At 43.4% G+C, this 21,555-nt stretch overlaps 2 protein-coding genes across 2 annotated transcripts in view; both read left to right on the plus strand.

The window, feature by feature from the left end:
- Nucleotides 1–125: 125 nt before the first annotated feature.
- gaa (alpha glucosidase) lies at nucleotides 126–8,228 on the plus strand (the record flags this gene model as incomplete). Its single annotated transcript, XM_080511912.1, has 19 exons — nucleotides 126–614; nucleotides 1,279–1,430; nucleotides 2,082–2,247; nucleotides 2,797–2,893; nucleotides 2,999–3,118; nucleotides 3,259–3,377; nucleotides 3,480–3,611; nucleotides 3,819–3,929; nucleotides 4,060–4,173; nucleotides 4,324–4,408; nucleotides 4,556–4,673; nucleotides 4,788–4,921; nucleotides 5,563–5,714; nucleotides 5,954–6,102; nucleotides 6,523–6,664; nucleotides 6,878–6,976; nucleotides 7,526–7,690; nucleotides 7,808–7,960; nucleotides 8,082–8,228. The coding sequence occupies 19 exons, from the start codon at nucleotides 126–128 to the stop codon at nucleotides 8,145–8,147; spliced, it is 2,763 nt and encodes a 920-aa protein (XP_080368038.1). The 3' UTR covers nucleotides 8,148–8,228.
- Nucleotides 8,229–9,851: 1,623 nt separating this feature from the next.
- Nucleotides 9,852–21,555, plus strand: part of tbc1d16 (TBC1 domain family, member 16) — a 21,777-nt gene continuing 10,073 nt past the window's right edge. Inside the window, 9 exon segments of the mRNA XM_080512227.1 lie at nucleotides 9,852–9,990; nucleotides 13,018–13,230; nucleotides 14,234–14,396; nucleotides 15,321–15,626; nucleotides 20,516–20,615; nucleotides 20,621–20,709; nucleotides 20,852–20,999; nucleotides 21,190–21,366; nucleotides 21,370–21,458. Coding sequence (XP_080368353.1) covers nucleotides 13,050–13,230; nucleotides 14,234–14,396; nucleotides 15,321–15,626; nucleotides 20,516–20,615; nucleotides 20,621–20,709; nucleotides 20,852–20,999; nucleotides 21,190–21,366; nucleotides 21,370–21,458 — 1,253 coding nt within the window. The 5' untranslated portion in view covers nucleotides 9,852–9,990; nucleotides 13,018–13,049.

A 21,555-nucleotide genomic window follows, 5' to 3' on the forward strand; every position in this document is an offset into this window, starting at 1 on the left:
GCGTGTCTTTACTACGAAGATTTAATCCATGAAGCTGAATTCTGACACTTGTTTCCCGTCGTACTGTAATAACTGCGTGTGAACGAGTTAAAAACACGTCTGTGTTGAACTGCTTCACCTGCATTATGGCCACTTTGCTTGACTTCGCTGCAGCCCTGCTCCTCGTCGCTTTTTCGTTGTTTGCATGGCTGGGTGACGACCACAGACCAGTTCTGTCACTCCATGACGATCGACTTGTTTCTACTCCGCCAGAACCACGAAACAACACAGGCAGGCGTTTTTTTACAGAGGCTCCCCGGGTGGTGAAAGTTCCCAGGACACATGAATGCACCGCGGCTACGGATGACCGGTTCGCCTGCGACAGAGACAAGACCCTCAGCCAGGAGGAGTGTGAACAGAGGGGCTGCTGCTACTCTCCCCTGCACAACCACACGGGTCCCCCGTGGTGTTTTTACCCCACTCTGTACCCAGGTTATACGATGGGTTCCCTCACGCCCACCAGGTGGGGACATGCTGCCACTCTGACTCGGGTCCATCCCTCCTATCTCCCTAAAGACGTTCCCACCCTCAGCCTGGAGGTCATGGAACAAGCTCCAGGCTGCCTGCACCTCACTGTAAATACCCACAAGTGTTTTGTCATCTACATCCAACACTGATGTTTACATATGTATATACTGTATATGCAAAATGTATTCAGTTTGATCCCCTACAGACACAATCCAAACAGAGAGAGGCATACACTTAAATCTAATGTAGAGTCATAATGAACCTGCATTGCATTTTTTGGGGGGACTAAGGCAGGATTATCTAGAGAAATCTCACACAGTCATGGGGGAGATAACATGCAAACTCCACACAGAAAGACCCCCCACTCCCTCAACTGTACCTGAGATGTTTTCACTGTTTGGTAAGAAGGTTGACATTACACCTCCATGAGGATCTAATAAAGAAAAACCTTGTAAAGCATAAAAAAAAGCTGAAAATATTCAAGTTTATTCTTTTTAAATGCAGCTCCTGTTGTATGGAGTGGTGTAGTGGCTCGCAGTCAGGCCTCGCAACAAGAAGCCTCCAGTCTGAGTCTCCGTCACTTTGACACTGTGTTGAGTCTGCATGTTCTCTCTGTGTACGCATGTTTTTTTTTTCTCCAAGTACTCTGTACATAATTGTCAATGTGAGTGTGTGATTGTCTGTCGCTCCGTGAGTAGTGACCCTGCCTTCACTCATTTCTGCTCCTCAGGCAGTGATTGTAAAAATTGTCACGACTTATTTCTGTCACAGTTGAAAGACCCTTCATCTCAGCGTTATGAGGTCCCCCTCCCAGCTGGCGTCCCTCACAGGAACGCTGCAGATGAGGACGTCCTGTATACCACTGAATACCACCCAGACCCATTTGGCTTCGTCGTGCGACGGAAATCCAACGGACGGGTGATGTGAGTCAATCTCTTCAGGTCTAATCTATTTAGGTGAAATTATATATGCAACCCGATGATTTTGACTTGCATGATGCAACTCATAATCCAAACATTATTCCATAATTAAGGCCATCAGTGGGGAATGTCTTGCTGTTCTGAACATCTTAAAGGATGTTCACTTCATTTCATATTTATTATGTCTTTTTCACATGCTCTATCCTCTGTAGCGTTTTTGTCAAGCTTTGTTTTCAGAAACCTAAAACTATAACTGAAATTGCAAGCTTGTCGGGAGCGTACATCAATATGAATAGATACCGCAAGTCATTTTGCACTTTCTCTTCTTGTCATCTGTTAAAGTTATTAATAACATTATTAAAAATACATTATACATCCTGTATATTCAGTACTCTAACACACATTTTTGTCTTCTGTGGGAAACACCTAGATTTCCGAAAGGTGTGTAAATATAAGAGATGTTTTTAATTCATAATTATAGATTTTTTTTTCTCCTGTAGTTTTTCTTTTCGACATACACATCTATATATTTGACTTTGTATTGTCCCGTATCCCTTCTTCTTGATATATTTAACTCCTTTACTAACTACTTTATTAATACTGAATCTAAAGTTTTGATTGTAACACAGCATGCATCTTCTAATGTCTGTACAGTATGAACACCACAGTTGCTCCTCTGCTATTTGCTGACCAATACCTGCAGCTGTCCACCACACTGGCCTCCTCTTTTGTGTCCGGCCTCGGGGAGCATTACACCTCCCTCCGCTTGGACCTCAACTGGACTTCTCTGAGCTTCTGGAACAGAGACATGGCCCCACGTGTACGTCTCTGTCTTGGTAGCCCAGCCACAGTGTTAGGGAGCCATTTTCAAACATCACCTAGAAGATTTTTCATTAATGTGGCTTTTTTAAGTAGAAAATAAGCCTCAGCCCTCCACCGTGGTTATAGTTCTTCCACGTGGGCCCCCCATGGGAGAATGAATTGCCCACTCCTGGAATCACATCACTCTGTTAGCCCATGGTTGCTTTTGCCAACTTTGAACTATTACTGAACTGATTGCCCGTGTCCTCATTTCTTCAAGGTTCAAGTGTTGTAACTCTCTTTCCGCTTGTCTCAGCAAGTCATTGGCCAATGAATCACCTTCAGCTGGTCCAAAGTGCTGCTGCAAGATTACAAACACGACCCAATAAAAGGATTTGCATCAGTTTTCTATTCTCTTCACTGGGTTTCCTTCCAGTTTCAATTTAATTTCAGTTTCATATTTTCCCAAGGGGAATAATAGAGAATGACAAAATAAAAAAACAAAAAAACTGAATATACAACAAATAGCAATGTGGATCTAAAACTCAATTTGTGTCCATCTCTATAGGCAGATGCAAACCTATATGGTTCCCATCCATTTTACATTGTACAAGAAGAGGATGGCTTGGCACATGGAGTTTTTCTTCTCAATAGCAATGCAATGGGTATAGAGCTATATGTTCTTTATGTTGCACATATCCACCTCTTGTCATTTTTCCTTGCACTTTCCGAAGAATATGCAAGCATTTGATGTCTTACTGTCTATGCAGAGGTGGTTCTGCAGCCCACCCCGGCTCTCACGTGGGTGTCCACCGGAGGAATCCTGGATCTCTATATTTTCCTTGGTCCCGACCCTTCAAGTGTTGTACGACAGTACCTCCAAATTATCGGTATGTTTTTTTTTGGGTCTATAGGAGACAGTCAGGAACACATTTAAGTGAAGTAACAGTAATACAATTATTTTTGAAAGAACACAGATACAATCGAGGAGGGGAGGGTGTATATATTAATGCATTTCTATCCATTCCAGGCTATCCCATGATGCCTCCTTATTGGTCACTGGGCTTTCATCTGTGTCGCTGGGGTTACACCACCAGTAATACCACACGGAGGGTAGCACAACACATGCACGATGCCAAGTTTCCATTGGTAAACGTCACTAATGGCTTTCTTTTTCATGATTTTTTTTTTTTTATGTTGGCATTATAATTATGAATATTTATGTAAGATGTGCTTTGTTTTGCACAACAGGATGTGCAGTGGAATGACTTGGATTATGCTCATAAGCGAAGGGTGTTCACCTTTGACCCCTGGCGGTTCAGGGACCTTCCAGAGATGGTGGAGGAGTTTCATAGAAGAGGCATGAAGTACATTCTTATTCTGGTGCGGCAAGTTTTAATTTAAATGGGTTCATCAACTTTTGCCCCTAATGTAAAAGCCATTTTTGTCCAACTTGTTTTACATATAAAGAAACAAACATAGAGCTGTTTGGTTTTCTGAGCTTGTGGGTTGAGCGATGTTGTTCCAGTAGATGGCAGCAGAAACCTCCTGACTCCTGACTGAGGCCTTCTGTCCTGGTTTATGCTCCAGGATCCAGGCATCAGCAGCACCAGTCCTCCGGGAACTTACCCTCCCTTTGATGATGGCCTGAAACGAGAGGTTTTTATCAAAAATGCAACAGGAGGTATCTTGATCGGGAAGGTAAGGCTTCTTTTTGTGGTGAATATAGGATTTTTTCCTCTGTTTTGTAGTGTATAGTATCATTCGGTATTTGTTTAATTTTTTCCAAACCCTGGATGTGGTTATCATGCACATTGCACATTGTACACAGGTTTGGCCCGGCCCCACAGCCTTCCCAGACTTCACCAACCCAGAGACTCGGCAGTGGTGGGAGGACTGCATCCAAGGTTTTCATTCTAAAGTTCCTGTGGATGGTCTGTGGATTGTATGTACAGTCCGAAATACTACATTTTATTCAAACGTGCCTTTAATTCAAATCATTATCAGATTTTTGATTGTTCATTTGGTTTGCATTACACATTCAAATTCTAAAAGCAATCATTTACATAGTTTCTCCCTCAAATGATCTACCCAGGACATGAACGAACCGGCCAGTTTTGTGCAGGGTTCGGTAGATGGATGTCCTGACAGTGATTTGGAAAATCCACCCTTCACACCCAGTGAGTGGACAGAATCAGTGTTGCCCTTTGCATGCAATTCAATGGAGTGCAAATACTACTGGTATTGCATTCATATCAAAGTTCTTCTATAAAAAAAAACATGGGAGACAGATACCTGATGCATCTTTCTGAATGTTGTTCACACAGGTGTGGTTGGAGGCCGTTTGAACTCGGGAACTCTTTGCATGTCGGCTCAGCAGAAACTGTCCTCTCACTACAACCTGCACAATCTTTACGGGCTAACGGAAGCTTATGCAACATACAGGTGACGTCAGACGGTGATACGATGTGCAGAACTGTCCAAAAGTTTTAAGCAAGCCAAATATAGCAGCCGCAAACCAGCAATTGCATTAATTTTTGTCTCTTGGATCGTCCTCAGTGCTCTTGTGAAAGTACGGATGAAGCGACCCTTTGTGCTGTCGCGCTCCTCTTATCCCAGCATCGGACGATTCTCAGGCGTGTGGACAGGAGACGTCAGGAGTGACTGGGAGCAGCTTCGTTACTCCATTCCTGGTGAGCAGATGTCGTTTTCTGAGCTGTTGTCTTGCTGCGTTTTTTTTAGCACGAGAAGCGAACTCACCACGACAGCAAAGTCTCTTCCATTATGTCTACGGCGTGTTGCTTGTTTTGTTTGATGAGGTTTTCAGAGGAAATGGTGCTTGCAGATGGTGTTGGCTTGCTGTTCTGCACTTGAGCTTTAGCAGCTTCATTCGCTTACATCAACAGATGTAAGTCTAGTCTGACCCACGATGTTCAGTAAAAGTGTTGAAATTAAGTTGTTTTTTCCCACCCAACACACATGCAGTGGGCCCAAAAAAGAAATATCATGATTTTATTTATTTATTTGATATAAGTGGATATAGCTTTATTAAAGACTTGATGCTGGTTAGTATATTTCAAAGTGCTTCATATAAAGATTAATGCAGAAAGGAGTGACAATGAAACTAAATATATGGTATTCAGAAGGTAAACATCGAGTGATTATTACTGGAAAGTTTTTTTTGCTAAACTCGTACATTTATGTCTTCCGTTTGAGTGCGAGTGTGTGAAGTTATTCCAGACGATATGATTGGAGTTGTGTAGTAACCATCTTTCTTTTTTTTTTTTTTTTAGTAGATTGAAGTAGATTAATCTTGTGTGCCTGTTGTCTCCAGCCGTGCTGCAGTTCGGCCTGTTCGGGGTGCCTCTGGCAGGAGCAGATATCTGTGGCTTTGGAGGCAACACCACCGAGGAGCTGTGTGTGAGATGGATGCAGCTCGGCGCCTTCTACCCGTTTATGAGAAACCACAATGACAGGAACAATGCAGTGAGACACACACACACTTTTTTATGAGTTTTCTTCTACAAACTAACTGTATATACATGCTTGTAAAGATGTGTGTTTTTCTCTGTAAACTTCATTTGCGACATCGCTTGTCTAGTGTGCCTGGCCTGCATATTTATACCTTGGTGTCCACGGCAGCCCATCTGTTTCATGTATAATAGATCGAGGAAATACTATCTCTTCCCATTGTGTACGTGTTTCTGTTTGTCTTTGTCCCGCAGCCTCAGGAGCCCTATGTATTTGGGCAGAAGGCCCGGGCAGCCATGCGGAGTGCACTGAACCTTCGTTACTCTCTTCTTCCGTTCCTCTACACACTCTTCCATCATGCACACACTTCTGCTGACATCGTGGCCAGGCCTCTCTTTATGGAGTATGTATCCTCTCCTCCAAAAAGCTGGTATTTTCTTACTTTTGTTTTGCTTTTTTGCAATCCCTTCAGGATTGTCACTTGTTTTTTTGGATGGTTATGCTTCAAAAAAAATATGGTCTCATGTATGATTTGGTAAGAATTTCAATGGAATATGTTGAAAATGATCAAACATTTAAGATTCAAAAGTGCTTGTTGAGGGAGGACGTGATTAACAGTTTACTCACATGTTATGTAAAACATTAGGGAACTCTTACGTTCAAACTGTCTGTCAAGCTGTAATTTGTGCCATTTAAATCAGATTTCCAAATGTTATTCGATTCGATGTAGATGGACTGCATACGTCTCTTCTGATATTGTGAAGTTCATTTGAATTGTCATTGATGATTTAAATCACAAGGATGCCACCATCCTGCCCGTTAGGTTTCCCACAGACCCCAACTGTCGGACAATCGACTGCCAGTTCCTGTGGGGGAGTTCCCTCCTCATTAGCCCAGTTTTAGAGCGAGGAGCCGTGGAGCTGGCTGCATACCTGCCCCCTGGCACTTGGTACAGTGTGCACAATGTGAGTAGCTCAACTGTTTTCATGTGTTTCACACTCACTGTCTGTGCTGTATTGAGGCTTCGCTACGAAACTCACTGCAAAAGTTCAAATCTGTTTTTTTGGTTTTTTTTCCCCATGTTAGCTGATAAAAACTTCCGTGTTGAAAGTCACTCATCATAACACACAATCTCACTGTTCGCCATTTTATTTTTTGCATTATTTTGGTCTTTCAAGGGTCAACCGTACTACAGTGGCGGTCAGTACTTGCTCCTGCCCGCCCCTTTGGACACTATCAACGTCCATGTGAGGGCGGGACACATCATCCCCCGACAGGTGGGTGTTTGCTCTGAAGTGCAGTGTTTCTGGTTCAGTAGGAGCATTTATTGAAAAATATGAATTGTGAAATTTACTTCCAACTTCTGACCTGTTTTCAACTATCTATTTATTTGTAACATAACACATAGACATATTTATAGCTTCACAATACTTTCCATTGCATTAAGAAAATGTTTTGATTTTGTATTTTTTAATGTGGATATGTTCATAGACGTAGGCAATGATTATAGCTTCAGAATGTTTTTTAAGTGTAATTTTTGTTGCTTTTTTGTTTTTGTTTAAAGTGAATCGATTAATCAACTTATTGGTGAAATAGATGTAACACAAATGCCTTGTTGTTTTCCTTTTGTTTTACTCTGGCTTCTAATGAACTTAACCAATCAGAGGTCAGAATAAAACAAACTCAGCGACTGTGTAATTGTTTATTAAAACGCTGCAGTTTCATGGAGTAATTTCTGATCATCAGTTCGCACTGTGAAGCTTTGTTTTTCTTGATCGGTCTTCCTTTTCTTCTTCTTCTTCCTTAAACTTCCTCTTCTTGTAAAGGAGCCCGCTTTGACAACCACCGCCTCACGAATGAACCCTTTCTTCCTGACGGTGGCGCTGTCCACTGGTGGCTGGGCCTGGGGCGACCTGTTCTGGGATGACGGCAATAGCCTTGACACTTTTGAAATGCTAAACTATTGCTATATTATCTTCATTGCTGGACAGGTAGAGAACAGACGGTGCATTTGAAAAACCACTCAGCAATGCTTTACATGTTACTTTGATTGCGGCTGTTGTGAATTTCAGTCTCTTCAATATCATCTGTTGTTATTTCACCTGCAGTGTCAGATTGTGAGTGACCCTGTCAAGTTGAATGGAGCGCTGGATGGTCTGGTGCTGGGTGGGCTGCAGGTGTTCGGGGTCCCCTCACCACCTCGCTATGTTTTAGCAAATGGTGAAAAAGTCAGTGATTTTACATATCACTCCGACACCAAGGTGAGTCGAGTGATGTCCTTTTGAATTTCTTTTGTTCACTTCTGTATGAATTTATTTGCCATCGCCCTGTCATAACATGTGTTATTTCCACTAAAACTCAGTTTTTTTCTTCCCTCCACAGACTCTGACAGTGAGCGACATTGCATTACCCATGTCAGAAGTGTTTACAGTCCAGTGGGCTCTCTGATGTCCTGTAACTTCATTACCCATGAACCTCAGGAAGCCTGAGGTTCATGGGTCTGCTCCTGAAAAGATTGTATGCGCTTTTCTACAGTGACACCAACAGATTTGTTTGAGGCATTACATCCATACTAGAGCTGGAGTTTAAACTGGCTCTGCTGTGTTTTCATCTTGCCCAGCCTCTGCAAAAGGAATATTTTGAAATTGGACCATTGGATGTTTAAAACCAAAAGACTCATCATATTAATGTACTTTGTTATAAATTTTTTTGTTGTTGATTACAATGCTGCATTTCAACAGGTTTTTTTTTTTTTAGGATTCTTGATATTTTTATGAAATCTAATTTAAAAATAAAATACTGTTTAATTTCTATGTTTTAGTAATCTGTGATGAACTGAACCATGCCAATAATAGATTGAAGAGCTCAAAAGAACAAACTTCATATCCTGAATTTTTTACTTATCTCAATATCCATTACAGCCACACAGCACTAATATAATAATATGTCACACAGGGAGAATATTCAATCTCCATGTACGGTAAACAGTGTCATTCAAACTGAGTGTCTCTGATGGAACACAATAGTGAAAACTACTATAATTCATACTGTACCCGCAGCCAGCCAGTGGACTCAGCCCAGAATATTTGTTGTGAGCCAAAAGTGTGACAGGCATTATTAAATCAGCATCCTGGAGGAGCACAGCCCCACATGTTTGTGACTGCTCCCTTATGAGTTCAATGAGTACCCCTTCACAAACTCGACTGCAAAAGTAGATGGTTAATGTTAGATTCAGACGTGAAACATCTAAAGCATGTGGGACTATGGTCCTCCAGGGCCAATATAGGATATAAAGTATATACTGAATAAAAATACAAAGATTAGATGTTCCTTTACAGGGGAAATTTGATTGCAGCAGGTATTGGGCGATTATACGATTAGCAAAAGAGCAGTAAACAAGATAATAACATATTTTATGGTTTACATGATGATGTTGGTAGTGATTAGAATTATACCAGAGATTAAGTTATTAGGGCACAGAGTAAACAGATAATATGCAAAGGAGAACAGTCATTAAAAAGTGCAGTATATCATATTGCTCCATTACAAAACATGGTTTCTACCTTGTTAAAAGTACAGTTTTTCCTGCAGACAGCTGCTTATTTTTAATATTCGAGATCAAGTCCCAGCTGTGTTTTTATGTGAAGAGATGCTCTGACTCCAGCTCTGGTCCTGATGCTGGACCAACTGCATCCAAGCTTTCCCTGTGACCTCATGAACGTCACGTGTGATGAAACAGCTCGCGATTTATGATAGGCTGGGTCAGACGATGCAAAAGAAATATTTGTTTTTGGTTTTAAACACCGTTACGCTTTCCGGGCGTATTTTAGGAGGATATTCACATATGGTAAAAAAAAAACCCCAAAAGAAACACAACCTTTGACATCCCGGAAGCAGGGGAATTTGGGGGACTTTCATGGAACTGTGAAATCAAGCCGGATTAGTGACAGGAAGTTGAACAAGACTGTGCTCCAGGATAAAAGCGGCGTGCCTCTTCTAATACGGCCTCCTCCGCATTCGTGGAAAAGGGGGATTTATTTTGAAATCTCAAACCGGAAGTCTTTCCCCCCTGATGACAGCGGTCAGTCAGACGTGTGGTGTCACAGACGGAGAAAACAGTCGCGGTTACAAACAAGAGCACAGCGGCGAAGAAGCGAACCGAATCCGGGGGAGAGGAGGCGGGACAGCCCGGGGACAGACCGCCGCTCGGCCGCCGCCTCTCGGCCCCCGCCTGCCCGCTCAGATGCTTGTCCGCTGCGGGCTGTAGGAGCCTCCTGCGGCGGGACTGAAGGTGAGCAGCTCCGCCGCCTGGCCCCGTTCCTCTTCTTCTCATTCATTCATTCGTTCATTCATTCATCCGTGCAGCTATTACAGGTGAGTGACAGCAGCCCCGGAGGAGACTTTATACCCGCTAATGCTGCTGCAGGTCCATGACATAAACTTTATAGTTGCCTTCGAATGAGACGAGTCGGCCACGGACAAGGCTGCTGAACTAAAATATTTATGTTGAAGGAGGAAGAGATGGAGCTCAGGCCACGGTAAACAGAAGGCCTGTGAGTAAACAGTCCATCCTCCCCTCTGCTCCTGTCAGGATGGGAGCCGATGAAGCTTCCTCATCATCCTCTGCTCCAAAATGCTTCTCCCACACAGACACTCTCAGGCGTGGAGCATCCGCATCCACTGACTCAGCTCCTTGTAGAAACAACTAACAAAGTTTTGCTATAAAAGCTACTTGTGCAAAGCTCTTTCTCTCACACACACACACCAACAGTTAATAAAGAGTAACTCCGCCATGCATAACCCAGGAGGAAAACATATACCAAAACCACCAATATCCATCATACAGGACACGTAAGAAGATTTCAACTTCCTTATGTATCTTTCTTTGTTGAACCACCATAAGTATAGTTGAGTCTTATTTGCTTTGACTCCTCCTGTTTTGCAGCTCAATGTAGCGTGCCTTCAAACCATCCTTCGTTTAGACATTAAACGTCCCTTGAAGGTACCGTAATCTGTAAACATGCTGTAAATATATATGCATTTACCTTTGCTTACTTGTACTTTGAAACCTTTTAACCGCTTTTCGCTTTAATGCTCAGTGAAGAAGGAGAAGGACTGCTGACACACTTTCTCACAAAGAAAAGCATAACGTTTCCTCACGACTGTGAGACCTCATGAGCTTTATGTTTCTGTGGCTGGTGTCTCTTGAGCTGCCCCAGGCGTCCCTATGCAGTTTGTATGGACACACGGCCCAGCGACGCGGAGCTGAAACCTGGGAAGTTTGACTGAGACGAGCCGGAGTTTCGGGATACGTTGGGGGGGGGGGGGGTGATTTGATAAAACACAGAAAAGGTCAGAGAGGAGAGCGGCGGTGTGCGAGCACGCCGAGGTGTTGACGGCATAAAAGGTGAAGAGAGAAGAAACGGTGCGAGAAGACGCTGACCCCATTCACCCTGTGATCACATACAGACCGAAATAACCTGCGCCCCCCCCTCTGCATAGCATCAGAGCAGTGAAGATGTTATCGCTCTTGAGAAGCCACTGAAACCAGCCGTGGGTCATATTTACGACACGGGCCTGTAATTATGTTTGCGATGCTTTCTGGAGGTGGACTCTGCAGAACCACAGAGTCAGACTTTAATAGTTGCTGCATCAGTCTAATATTTCTTATTCGCCGGTGGGGTGTTGTGGTGCTATTTGATGCAGAAGCCGATAGCATGTAGTGGAACAAGTCCAGGCCTGGTCGGGGATATATGCCTGACAGAACATATATTAGTATAATCTGAGTGAGCTCCACCACCGTGTTAATTCATTTCACACAAAGTAAGAGCTTATTCCCCTTAAATCTCAGTCCCCGATGTACAGTAAATAACTCATGAGACTGGCGCTCATATTCAGGAGTAATGACTCACAGGACGGAGGAACTGGAGGCCAAAATACACTACTTTATCCACTGGGTAATAAGATATTATAAGATGATTGGTAGCTTGAGAACTCTTGCTAATGAATTAATTAAAAATAGAGATTTGTTTGGTTTTCCTTATGCTGAATATTCATTTTAAACTAACTTTTAACTACTTAATTTATCTCGGCTTTCTTTTGTATTTCTTTGACAAGCAAACTTTGAACCGAGCCGTGCATTAGTTCAGTAAACATTTACTAACATGCAAATGATCCAATAGTGTATACTGAGTTAGTTTGTGCTTTAACCATCATTTCAATGAGTGGCCTAATGCACTTTTACTTGACTATTAAGTGCAATTATCTTGGTGTTTTCTTAATCATGAATATCTGTTACTTTTAAATTCTACACAGAATTCACCAGTGTGACCAGAGCAACTTTTCACACGAGATGATTGAAAAACATTTCATGGGCTAAATGATGACCCAGAGTTTGTTTGTGCCAGCAGACGTCCTGTCTGCAGCCTGGCATTAGGAAGTGGGGTGCCTGCCTAATCAAGCCGAGGTAAACATGCCCTGTGAGGAAAAAGGAGGGAACATTCCTCAGATAAAGCTGGGGAATATGTACGCGGCGGGTGCATGCAGCCGACAGGGGAAAACGAGGCAACGCTCACCAAAGTGGATCCGTAAAAACAGATCCAAGAAAAAGAAACCAAGTTGAAGTGGATTTCACGTGAGCTGATGAAGGCAGAATTCTAACAGCTCATCAGTTTTATTTGAGCCTGACAAGCGGGACCCCTTTCAACCCGCTTCTCGGAGAAGAAAGCCTCCCAACAATGTGGTGCGGCGTCAAGCGAGTTCCTTGACTTTCATCTCGGCGTGAAGGCATGAGGCTTGTGTCATCACATGGGGCTTTCCCTTCTGAAGCAGACAAGTTAAACACTGGTGGTGTGACATGCGGCGTCCCAGTCACTGCTGCTGCTGATGACATCTGTTGGCTACTGATAACCGCTTGGAATTTCACAGGGATGGAGCAAAGTGTGTTTGCACACATCTTATGTGTGTGTATGTGTGTGTTGTTTGCAGAGGGTGGGACACGTTTGGATACACACTGGTACAGTAGACACAGAAGCTGTGGATGTGTTAGCAGGTGCAGGTGAGTGTCAAGGAAAGTGTGGCACAGAGAAATGCTGAACAAGTAGCGACAGGAGAGGGGGGGGGGGGGGGGGGGTGTGATTCTGAGCGCTGCGGTAAAGGACACTGCAGTAAGCAGGGCACACATGTGACAGAGGAAGCGAGGTGGGAGTGAGGATCTCAGCAGCCATGTTGTTCCACAGTATCTCTCTGGACGTGTTACTCTTTTCGGCTTCTCATTTCAAATCTATTCAATGCTTCCTCTTGTGATCTCTGTGTTCAGAGGATGGGCCCAGTGTCCCCGCACCTGAGGAGATGTCTCTGGGTCGGCTCCTACGACGCGCCTCCTCCAAGGCCTCCGACCTCCTGACCTTTAACCCCGGGGCGGGGGGCTCATCGTTACGCTCTGGCCTGGACGGCGAGATCATCTTCTCCAAGAACAATGTTTGCGTGCACCCTGCCGAGCCCCTCCCCGGCCTGCCTGAGCACCACCCAGGTTAGGCTGGACTCAAAAAGTCTGCTAGTGGATGAATGAGTCAGACAGGAACTGGTTTTTTTTGTGTTTTTTTTTTTTTTTACTTAAATGTGCATAAAGCTGGAACTTGTTAGCCGTATTTGTAAAAGCTTCTCGTGACGTTGGCTCACAGCAGTGTCCTTGCTATGAATACTCATTTCTATTAATAGTGATGAATGCCAATGAGGAAATGTCATTTAAACCTGGTTAAAAAAAAAAAAAAATGAAATGAAAATTCACTGAGAGAAGCAGCAGAAGTAAATTAAATCAGTGCCAAATGTGATATTATATCAATTATTCTTTAATGTCTTACTGTTAATGTCTTACTGCAAATCAACAATCATCATATTCACACTGAAAACAAATTAACTCTCAAGGCCTCGCTGGAGGAAAATGAGCTTGCCCGCCAATTCACAACAAGAACATGCAAACTGCAGACAGAGAGAGTCCTGTCTGCAGTTTGCACTTCTGTCTAACCCTAACCCATCACATGATGTGAAATCACACATCATGTGATGCATCGATGTGGACCACTGTTTACCGTGCCATGCGGTTATACACAATAAAAGAGAAAAAAAATATACATCAATCAAGTTTTATAATAGCTAGTGCCAAAAAGAAGTTTTAAAAAATAAACTGTCACTGTGCTATTTATTTATTTCATGACATTTGACTATTGACCCTAGTCTGCTTCATTATTGTGCACACAGTGGGATGTGTCTGACCCCCTGACTGTTTTTATTTAAAGATCAATAAAATGTTTTTTTAATATCTCTCATAATCCTCAGTAATCACCTCTCAGTTTGTTTTTTGTTTTTTTTAAAAAGATCAATAAAATGTTTTATTTATATCTATAATAATCCTCAGTAATCCCCTCTCAGGTTTTCCTTATTGTCACGTCTTCATGTGCTCCTCTTTCAGATTGTATGATTATATGTCTTGTGTTTCTAAAACTTTATGGACTTGGCTTCGTTGCCCCCTGCAGGTTACCTCTGTGTACACGTGGAGAAGGACGAGAGCCTGGGCACCACTCTGATTCTGACCTGGGTGCCAAACTCGCGGATCCAGAGGCAGGACGAGGAGGCGCTGCGCTACATCACCCCAGAGAGTTCCCCTGTACGCAGGAACGCCCGCCGCAGAGGCCGCCGGTACTGGAACACATTTGTGTTATCGATGCATCAAAGCGTAGTGAATTCTCTCAACCGATTCATGTTTAAAAGCCCAGTTTGCTGTAATCTGGGATATTTGTGTCGTTTCCTGTGTATTTTGAGTCATTGAAAGTCAAGATTTGTTACAATGAGAAAAGTAATGAATGTTTCGTTTTAAAATGAAGCTTTATATCTGTTGAATTTGTTCAGTTTGCGTTTATGTTGGTTCATGATATTATATTATACACATACATGATTGTTCCTCGTGATTACGTCTGAATTTGCCATCCGGTGTTCTCAAAGGCAATGCAGGAATATTTTCTAGCCCCTCCTGACAGGACAGGAAGTCCAACATTCAAATAAAAATTACTACTTGGCATGACATAAGAATTGTGATATAAATTGTAAAGTGTGCCTTATGTCAAATTTTTAAATTAGTTTATTTGTATTTATTTGTGTTTTTTATTCAGATTAGAGGGTGGGTTCTGTGTTAAAAATAATTGTGCAGAAGGAAAGGGTAAGGTACACATGAACCAGAGGAGGAGAAATGCCCTCTGGCAAATCACACAATCTCTATATTATACTTATTACTTTACCTATTATTGCTTAGGTTGTTTGAGCCTTTTTAATTATACTACCTGTGTTTTGTTCCATCTAGTATGAGTTTTAATGGTGTTGTTATTTTTTCAATTTGTTAGGTGACCTTGAGTGCTTTGAAAGGTGCCTATAAATAAAATGCATTAGCAGTAGTAGGAGTAGGAGTATTGTTCTTATTTATTAGTCAGTGATCCTTATATAGCAGCAGTGAGCTCTATGTTAGACATATTTAAAAACAGCATATGAACAGACAGTTTAAAAGATTAAATCGCTTTTTACATGCTGATATTTTTATTTATTTTTTTTGATGTCGACCATTTTGCCCAGACCCCACTCCCGTCCGCGAGCAGCCCAGGAGGAAGAGGAGGATGAGGAGAGAATCACAGCCAGAAGCACCTCTACAGAAAGCCACAGCCTGGCGGTCGAGGCCGCGGCGGATCCCCCCTCCCACCCGCAGCAGTTGCCCTCGGCGGAGGAGGGCGACGAGGGCTCCTGCGAGCTGTCGGACGAAGTGAGCCGGGACAGCACCATGGGCTCGGACTCGGACACCTTCTCCTCTCCGTTCTGCTTGTCCCCCGTCAGCGAGGCGCTTTGTGAAAGCAGCAGCTCCGTCTTCCTGGACAATGAAAGCAGGTAAATAAGAGGTTGATGACAGATTTTGATCCATCGTTTTAATGTGATACGACACACAACAGTCATGCAGAAGTTTGTTCAAAAAGTACACAGTAATGCAAGAAAATCGACTGAGGCAGGACTGGAGCAATAGGCTATCAAACCATGGAGCTTTGTATTTAAAGATATACTCCTTCTTTGTAGAACTGAGTTCAAATTAATGTTCACCCCCCCACACAGCACTCCCAGTTTATCATGTGGCCCCCTCAGGGAAACCACCGTTAAAGACGAAGACATTGTAAATCATCCAACTGTATTTTAAGTGGATCCTCCACAGGTACAATATCCACATTCTTCAATTAACTGTAATATAAAGATTGCTGGTTCAAGGTACTGAATACATTTTTGCTGGTTATTTAAGCCCTTCATGGGTGAAATGGCTTTAATCAGTGAATTCTGCTTTTCTTCTCATTTAGTCATTTATCAAAGATAATAAGTCACTCAGAAATCTAGATCCACATTGGTCCAAGATGTAAAAATAATATGACTTTATTAACATTTATACATTCTTTTCTCTCTCCTGATGGTGCGTCCGGTTAAGTCATGACCTTGAGGTGGAGGACTTGGGTTTGTACTCGGTTGAAGCAGTTGAACTTTGCAAGTTGCAATGAAAAAGCTCTTAGACAAACTAAATTAAATACATTCCTCCCTCTTAGTATTTGCAAAATTGCTAATAATTTTGTGCGCAGTCATGTTTTATTTCTCTCAGCGTCATCTCGATTCTCGATGAAGCCGGTCATTCAAACCGCTTTGTTCAGTTACCGCGAGTCACCACGAGGTGGAGCCAAAAAGAAAAGAATTGGTGGCGCGTGAGCTTGGTCCACGCGGTCTGTGGCCACATGGTGGCTTCCTGCTCTACATCTGAAGGGCCCCAGGGAGTGGAAGCAGGTAGATGACTTCAGCAGGGCCATGAAATGGTAGAAGACCTCATAGTGTGTTCGCTTATTTAACGCAGCTCACAAATCTAAATGTTTTATAGTTTCACAGATGGCCTCAAATAAGTCCCCAGATCCACCAGGCCCAAACCCACAGACTGTTCTCTAATCAGGGGAGCCATCTGGACAGTGATTGTGTTGCTGCTTGGACCTCACAGCCATTTCACTTCGTGGTTGTTTCCTCACGCAGCTTTTTGGGCTGACGCGTTGCCCAGAATGTGTGAGCCTGTGTCAATGCATGTCAAAAAGAATGAGACAGTGAATCAGTGTGTGTTTAAGTTTGGGTTTTTTTTGGTTTTGTTTTTTTTTCTCACTTTTTTCAAACCACTTTTCAGACCCCAGCTTGCTGTAAGTGCAGTCAGTGTGTGACTTGGCAGCAGTCTCTGCTTCACAGCTTCTAACCTTTACTCTGTCTCGCTCTTCCTCCACTCCTCTGTGCTTTGCTCACTGTTAGTGTCTCTCCTTCAGCTCTCTGGCACTGGGATCCATCTTTCTTTTTTTTCCCCCTTTGCCTGTTTTTCCCCTCTTCTTTTTACTTCCTCCTTTAACTCGCGTCCGAGCTTCTCTCTTGCGTCTTACCTTGCCTTCTGCATATCCTTTCTGATTCTCTCAATTTTTGTATCTTTCAGTGTTGTCCACCTCTCAAAAATCTCTCCCCTCCCCTCTTCCCCTTCCCCTTCCTAAAGTCTGTGTGAAGCCCTTTGATTCCCAGTGCTCCCAGGGTTGTTGTGCTGGGCTGAATGTCAGCTCTCCGGATTAGAGGCCTGAAGAGAGCGGAGCAGCAGCCAAAACCCTGGAACCCACTCAATCTCTCTTTCTCTCTCCCTTGCTTTAATTGACACTGTTAAGGGGCCAGGAACTGGAAACATGTCACTTGGAATCATTCAAAGAGGGGGAAAAAAAAAAAAAAAAACGCGTATGGGAGAGTGAGAGTGGATGAAAAGGGGGCAGAGAGAGGAGAGCGGTGGGAGAGAGCAGCAGAAAAGACAAATCCACAGCAATCTCTGTCAAGCTTTTTAACAAGTTTCTTTAAAGTTTAGCAGTACTTTATGAAAGCGTTGTTGCGTTGCGCCTTCTTCGAGCTTCACTTGTTGAATTTTAACATGTGTATTTATCTGAGTGGAGTGCTTCCCAGTGTTTTTGGCTCGCAGCGACTTGAAAATGAAGCAACTTTTGATTGCAACCACCACCATCATCGGTTACATGAATGGTCTGCCAGATGCATATTTGGTTACTGTTGCACATGTTTAAATATGTTGTAAAGGCTTGAAAAAGTTAATAACAATAAATCAACCACTGGTCACACTTTTGTTTTGCACTAGAAAGACTGTAAAGTATATTTCCATCCCTCTATCGTAGAGTCAACTGACTAAAGGTGAAGGAAGGGTGACCTTGGACAGGTTGCAAGTCTATTATAGGACAAACAGAGAGACTCCCTCAGGACAAAGTTATTATATATTCAAATGGATTCTGACATCCAACAACACTTTTTTTTTGTTGTTGCATTAAATACCTTTTCTGTGGTTGATTATAGCTTATTTGTCACAGGCCTACTGGAAACCCAATAGACTTCGATTAACAGGGATTTTAATGGGTACAAATCATGCTATATCTTTCTTCCTACCTAATAAAACCCACAACAATAGATTTTAACCATCATGTGTTTTTGTCCATCTGATTTAAATTCTAAACTGTGTTGACCATGTCTCCAGTTTGTGCCCACAACACTCACTTGTTGTGAGGCCTTCCTCAGCATCCTCTCCCCCCCCCCCCCATGGGATTGTGTGAAGGGCCTGAGAGTCCCTGGAGGCCTATACCACTTGGTCCTGGTTCTCAGGGTGACCTGGCAGTACTCGCCCCAAGGGTAAAGCCTCGTGTATGTGGAGGGGAGTGTTATGAAGGGCCTCAGGGCAGTTTGATCTCACCCCGGCCTGGTGGGACATACCAGTTACAGCCTGACTCCATCAAAACAGCTTGTTTATATAATGTTCCCTGTGTGGCGCGACTGCTGCCTACATTTACTGCCTCCAGTGAAAGAATAGTATCATTCTGTAGACACTGACGGATGTTGTAAATCACTCACTGGGTTTGTGCGCGAGTGCAGCGCAGCGAATGATCCGAGTTCAAATGTCAAAGATCCAAGACTTTTCCCACTCGGTTATACATAGTTGTAGCATTTTTTTAATATGTTTGTGCAGAAAAATATGCAAAAAGATTGTAGAGCACCTAATAACCTTCACAGGAACAAAGGCGGTTCAGATGATAAGGCCAGTACTTGAAAAAGACTGACTGTCAGAGAAATAAAAACAATGCTTTGCTCAATTCTGAAAGCAATGAAGAATGAACGCTTGAAGATAGCAGAAAGAAGCTAAAAGAGCAGCGAGAATGCACAAAAGAGTAAATGAATTTGACAGGATGACACTCACAGAAAATATGATCAAGCAAACACGGTAGTCGGTTAAATGGCCCCCGTCTATATTTCAAATTGCTTAACTCCCCCACCAGAGCGCTGTGTGCCTCGCTGCAGCCTTCCACCGTCTGGTCTGTGGCCTGATACATGAGACCGAGAGCAGTAAATCACCAGATAGCATAAGGAAACCGTGCAGCTTGGATTGATCAGCCTTGTTATTTTCCCATCTGCTAACGGGGAAATGATTAGCTAGACATGATTGATTCAGGGTGTAAAAGATTAGTCCTTGCCCACCTCCCTCATCATCAAAGTACCAATGTGCCACTAGTGTTTGCCTCTAGAAAATGGCCGTCTGAGTTATGGACAGTGCTTTGAAATGCATTCAGAATAGAAGGGGAAAAAAAACAAACAACAATAACCGTATTGTGGGGTTTTCAGTGTTGTTTATTTATAACTGTCAAATTGAATGGCTGCTGGTTTCATTTAGTCGAAGGCGCAACACGTATTTTACAAGCCGAGTAATGGGCAAATACATTTTTTTACTTACTACTCCTTCAACAAGTACTTTCTACATCTCTTTCTCAAATGTCGGTGGGTTTAACACGTTTCTGTTTCTCAGCGTTAGCATGTCCAGAGACGTGTTTGAGAGTGCATTATGCTCATTAGTTATGCTGTGTGTGTGTGTGTGTGTGTGTGCGTGTGTGTCATGTGTTGTGTACAACACACACATACACAACAAGCACTGACTGAGTCATCCAAGTGAAGAGTTGGGTGTCTATGTGCCGTAGTGAGTGGTACATGTTTGTGTTGACCACATACATTTCTTTTTTTTGGGTGGGGGGGTCTTGGTTTCTGTGTTTGTACATTTGTCTTTGAATTAGTGTAATGTGTGTCCGTGCATGTGTGTGTTCTTGTGCGTGTCCTCTTGCAGCAGAGAAACCCTCGGCTCAGGTTTCAGTGCCGGGAACAACATGCTTGCCATGGGGGAATGACAGGGGAAATTGGACGGCAGACAGTGTGATTTGTGTGTGTACAGAATTCCGTGTGTGTGTGAGTGTGTGTGTGTGTGTGTGTGTGTGTGTGTGTGTGTGTGTGTGTGTGTGTGTGTGTGTGTGTGTGTGTGTGTGTGTGTGTGTGTGTGTGTGTGTGTGTGTGTGTGTGTGTGTGTGTGTGTGTGTGTGTGTCTCCTCAGAAGCCTCCATGCATTCCTCCTATTCTCTAGCCTCTTGATGGAACACACAAACAGCCGGGCAAGACAGCGCTTGGGATCAGTTTGTACATTTATCACTGATCTAAATACCACTGGCCAGTGTGTACATGATATTTATTGTTCCTGATTCACGTTGGAGAACGTCTCTGCGCCTGAGCACGTGGCTCCAAAAAAATAAATCTACGAGCAGAGGCGATCTGGAATCGTCCTAATTATTCCGCGACACGTTGCCTTTTATGCACAAAGGCTTCTGCAAATTCTTATACATTTGTGTCATTTATTCATGTATTGGCAGAGAGCTCTGCGAGGACTCGATGAATCACTCAGCCAGTTCTGCCTCAAGTCTGGACAGCCATGTCCCCTCCGAGAGCACCGGTCAGTCGCAGGGCATGCGTTGGAGGAGCAGCAGAAGGTGCTGGCGCTGGAGCAGTTGTGCGGGGTTTTCAGGGTGGACCTGGGTCACATGAGGTCACTGAGACTCTTCTTCAGGTCAGTGGAGAGTCTCAAAGGTCACGGGGAGGGTGCGGGGGGGGGGGGTCACCCCTCCGCTGTGCATGATGCCTTGTAAAACTGTTTGCTTAGCTGGTGTAACAGTCTCCTTGTGTTTTTTTTAATCATCCTGTGGTTGAAGTGATGAAGCGTGCACAAGCGGCCAGCTGGTGATAGCGAGCAGAGAGAGCCAATACAAGATCCTCCACTTCCATCACGCGGGGCTGGACAAGCTGGCCGAGGTCTTCCAGCAGTGGAAGTGCTGCCGAGAAACTCAGCTGAAAGACCAGGTCAGGTTGCAATCCTAAGTCGAGTTTGGCATCCAGTTTTATACACAAGGGAAGGAACTTCTCAGCTTTTTTTTTTTTTCTTTTCTTTTCTTTTTCTCAACTTGTTATTCATTTTTCTGTGCCAACACTCCAACGGTTTCTCTTCTGTTTGCACTTTGGTTTCATCTTTCCTGCCATCTCCTACCATCAGGTGTCAGACGAGAAGTCTTGCATGCAGTTTTCCATCCAGAGGCCCACCCTGCCGTCGGCTGAGACCCACCCCGAGGAGAAGCTGTATCGGCGTTTGGACGTCAACATCTGGCTACGTCACCTCAATCACAACGGGCAAGTGGAGGAGGAATATAAGCTCCGCAAGGTACCTCCTCTGTGAAGAAAACGCAAGCGTATCTTTATAATTGGGAGCAATTTATATGGCTTTACAATTATTTTGAAGATGTTCGGTCGCTATGAGATTGTGGAGTGCGAGCCAGCTAATTAAACTGTGATTCTCATCGAATGTTTTTCTACGTGTTTGAATGAAAATAACCGAAATGACAGCGTCCCAACTTTCAGTTTG

Source organism: Blennius ocellaris (genome assembly GCF_963422515.1).
Source record: "Blennius ocellaris genome assembly, chromosome: 16".
NCBI lineage: Eukaryota > Metazoa > Chordata > Actinopteri > Blenniiformes > Blenniidae > Blennius > Blennius ocellaris.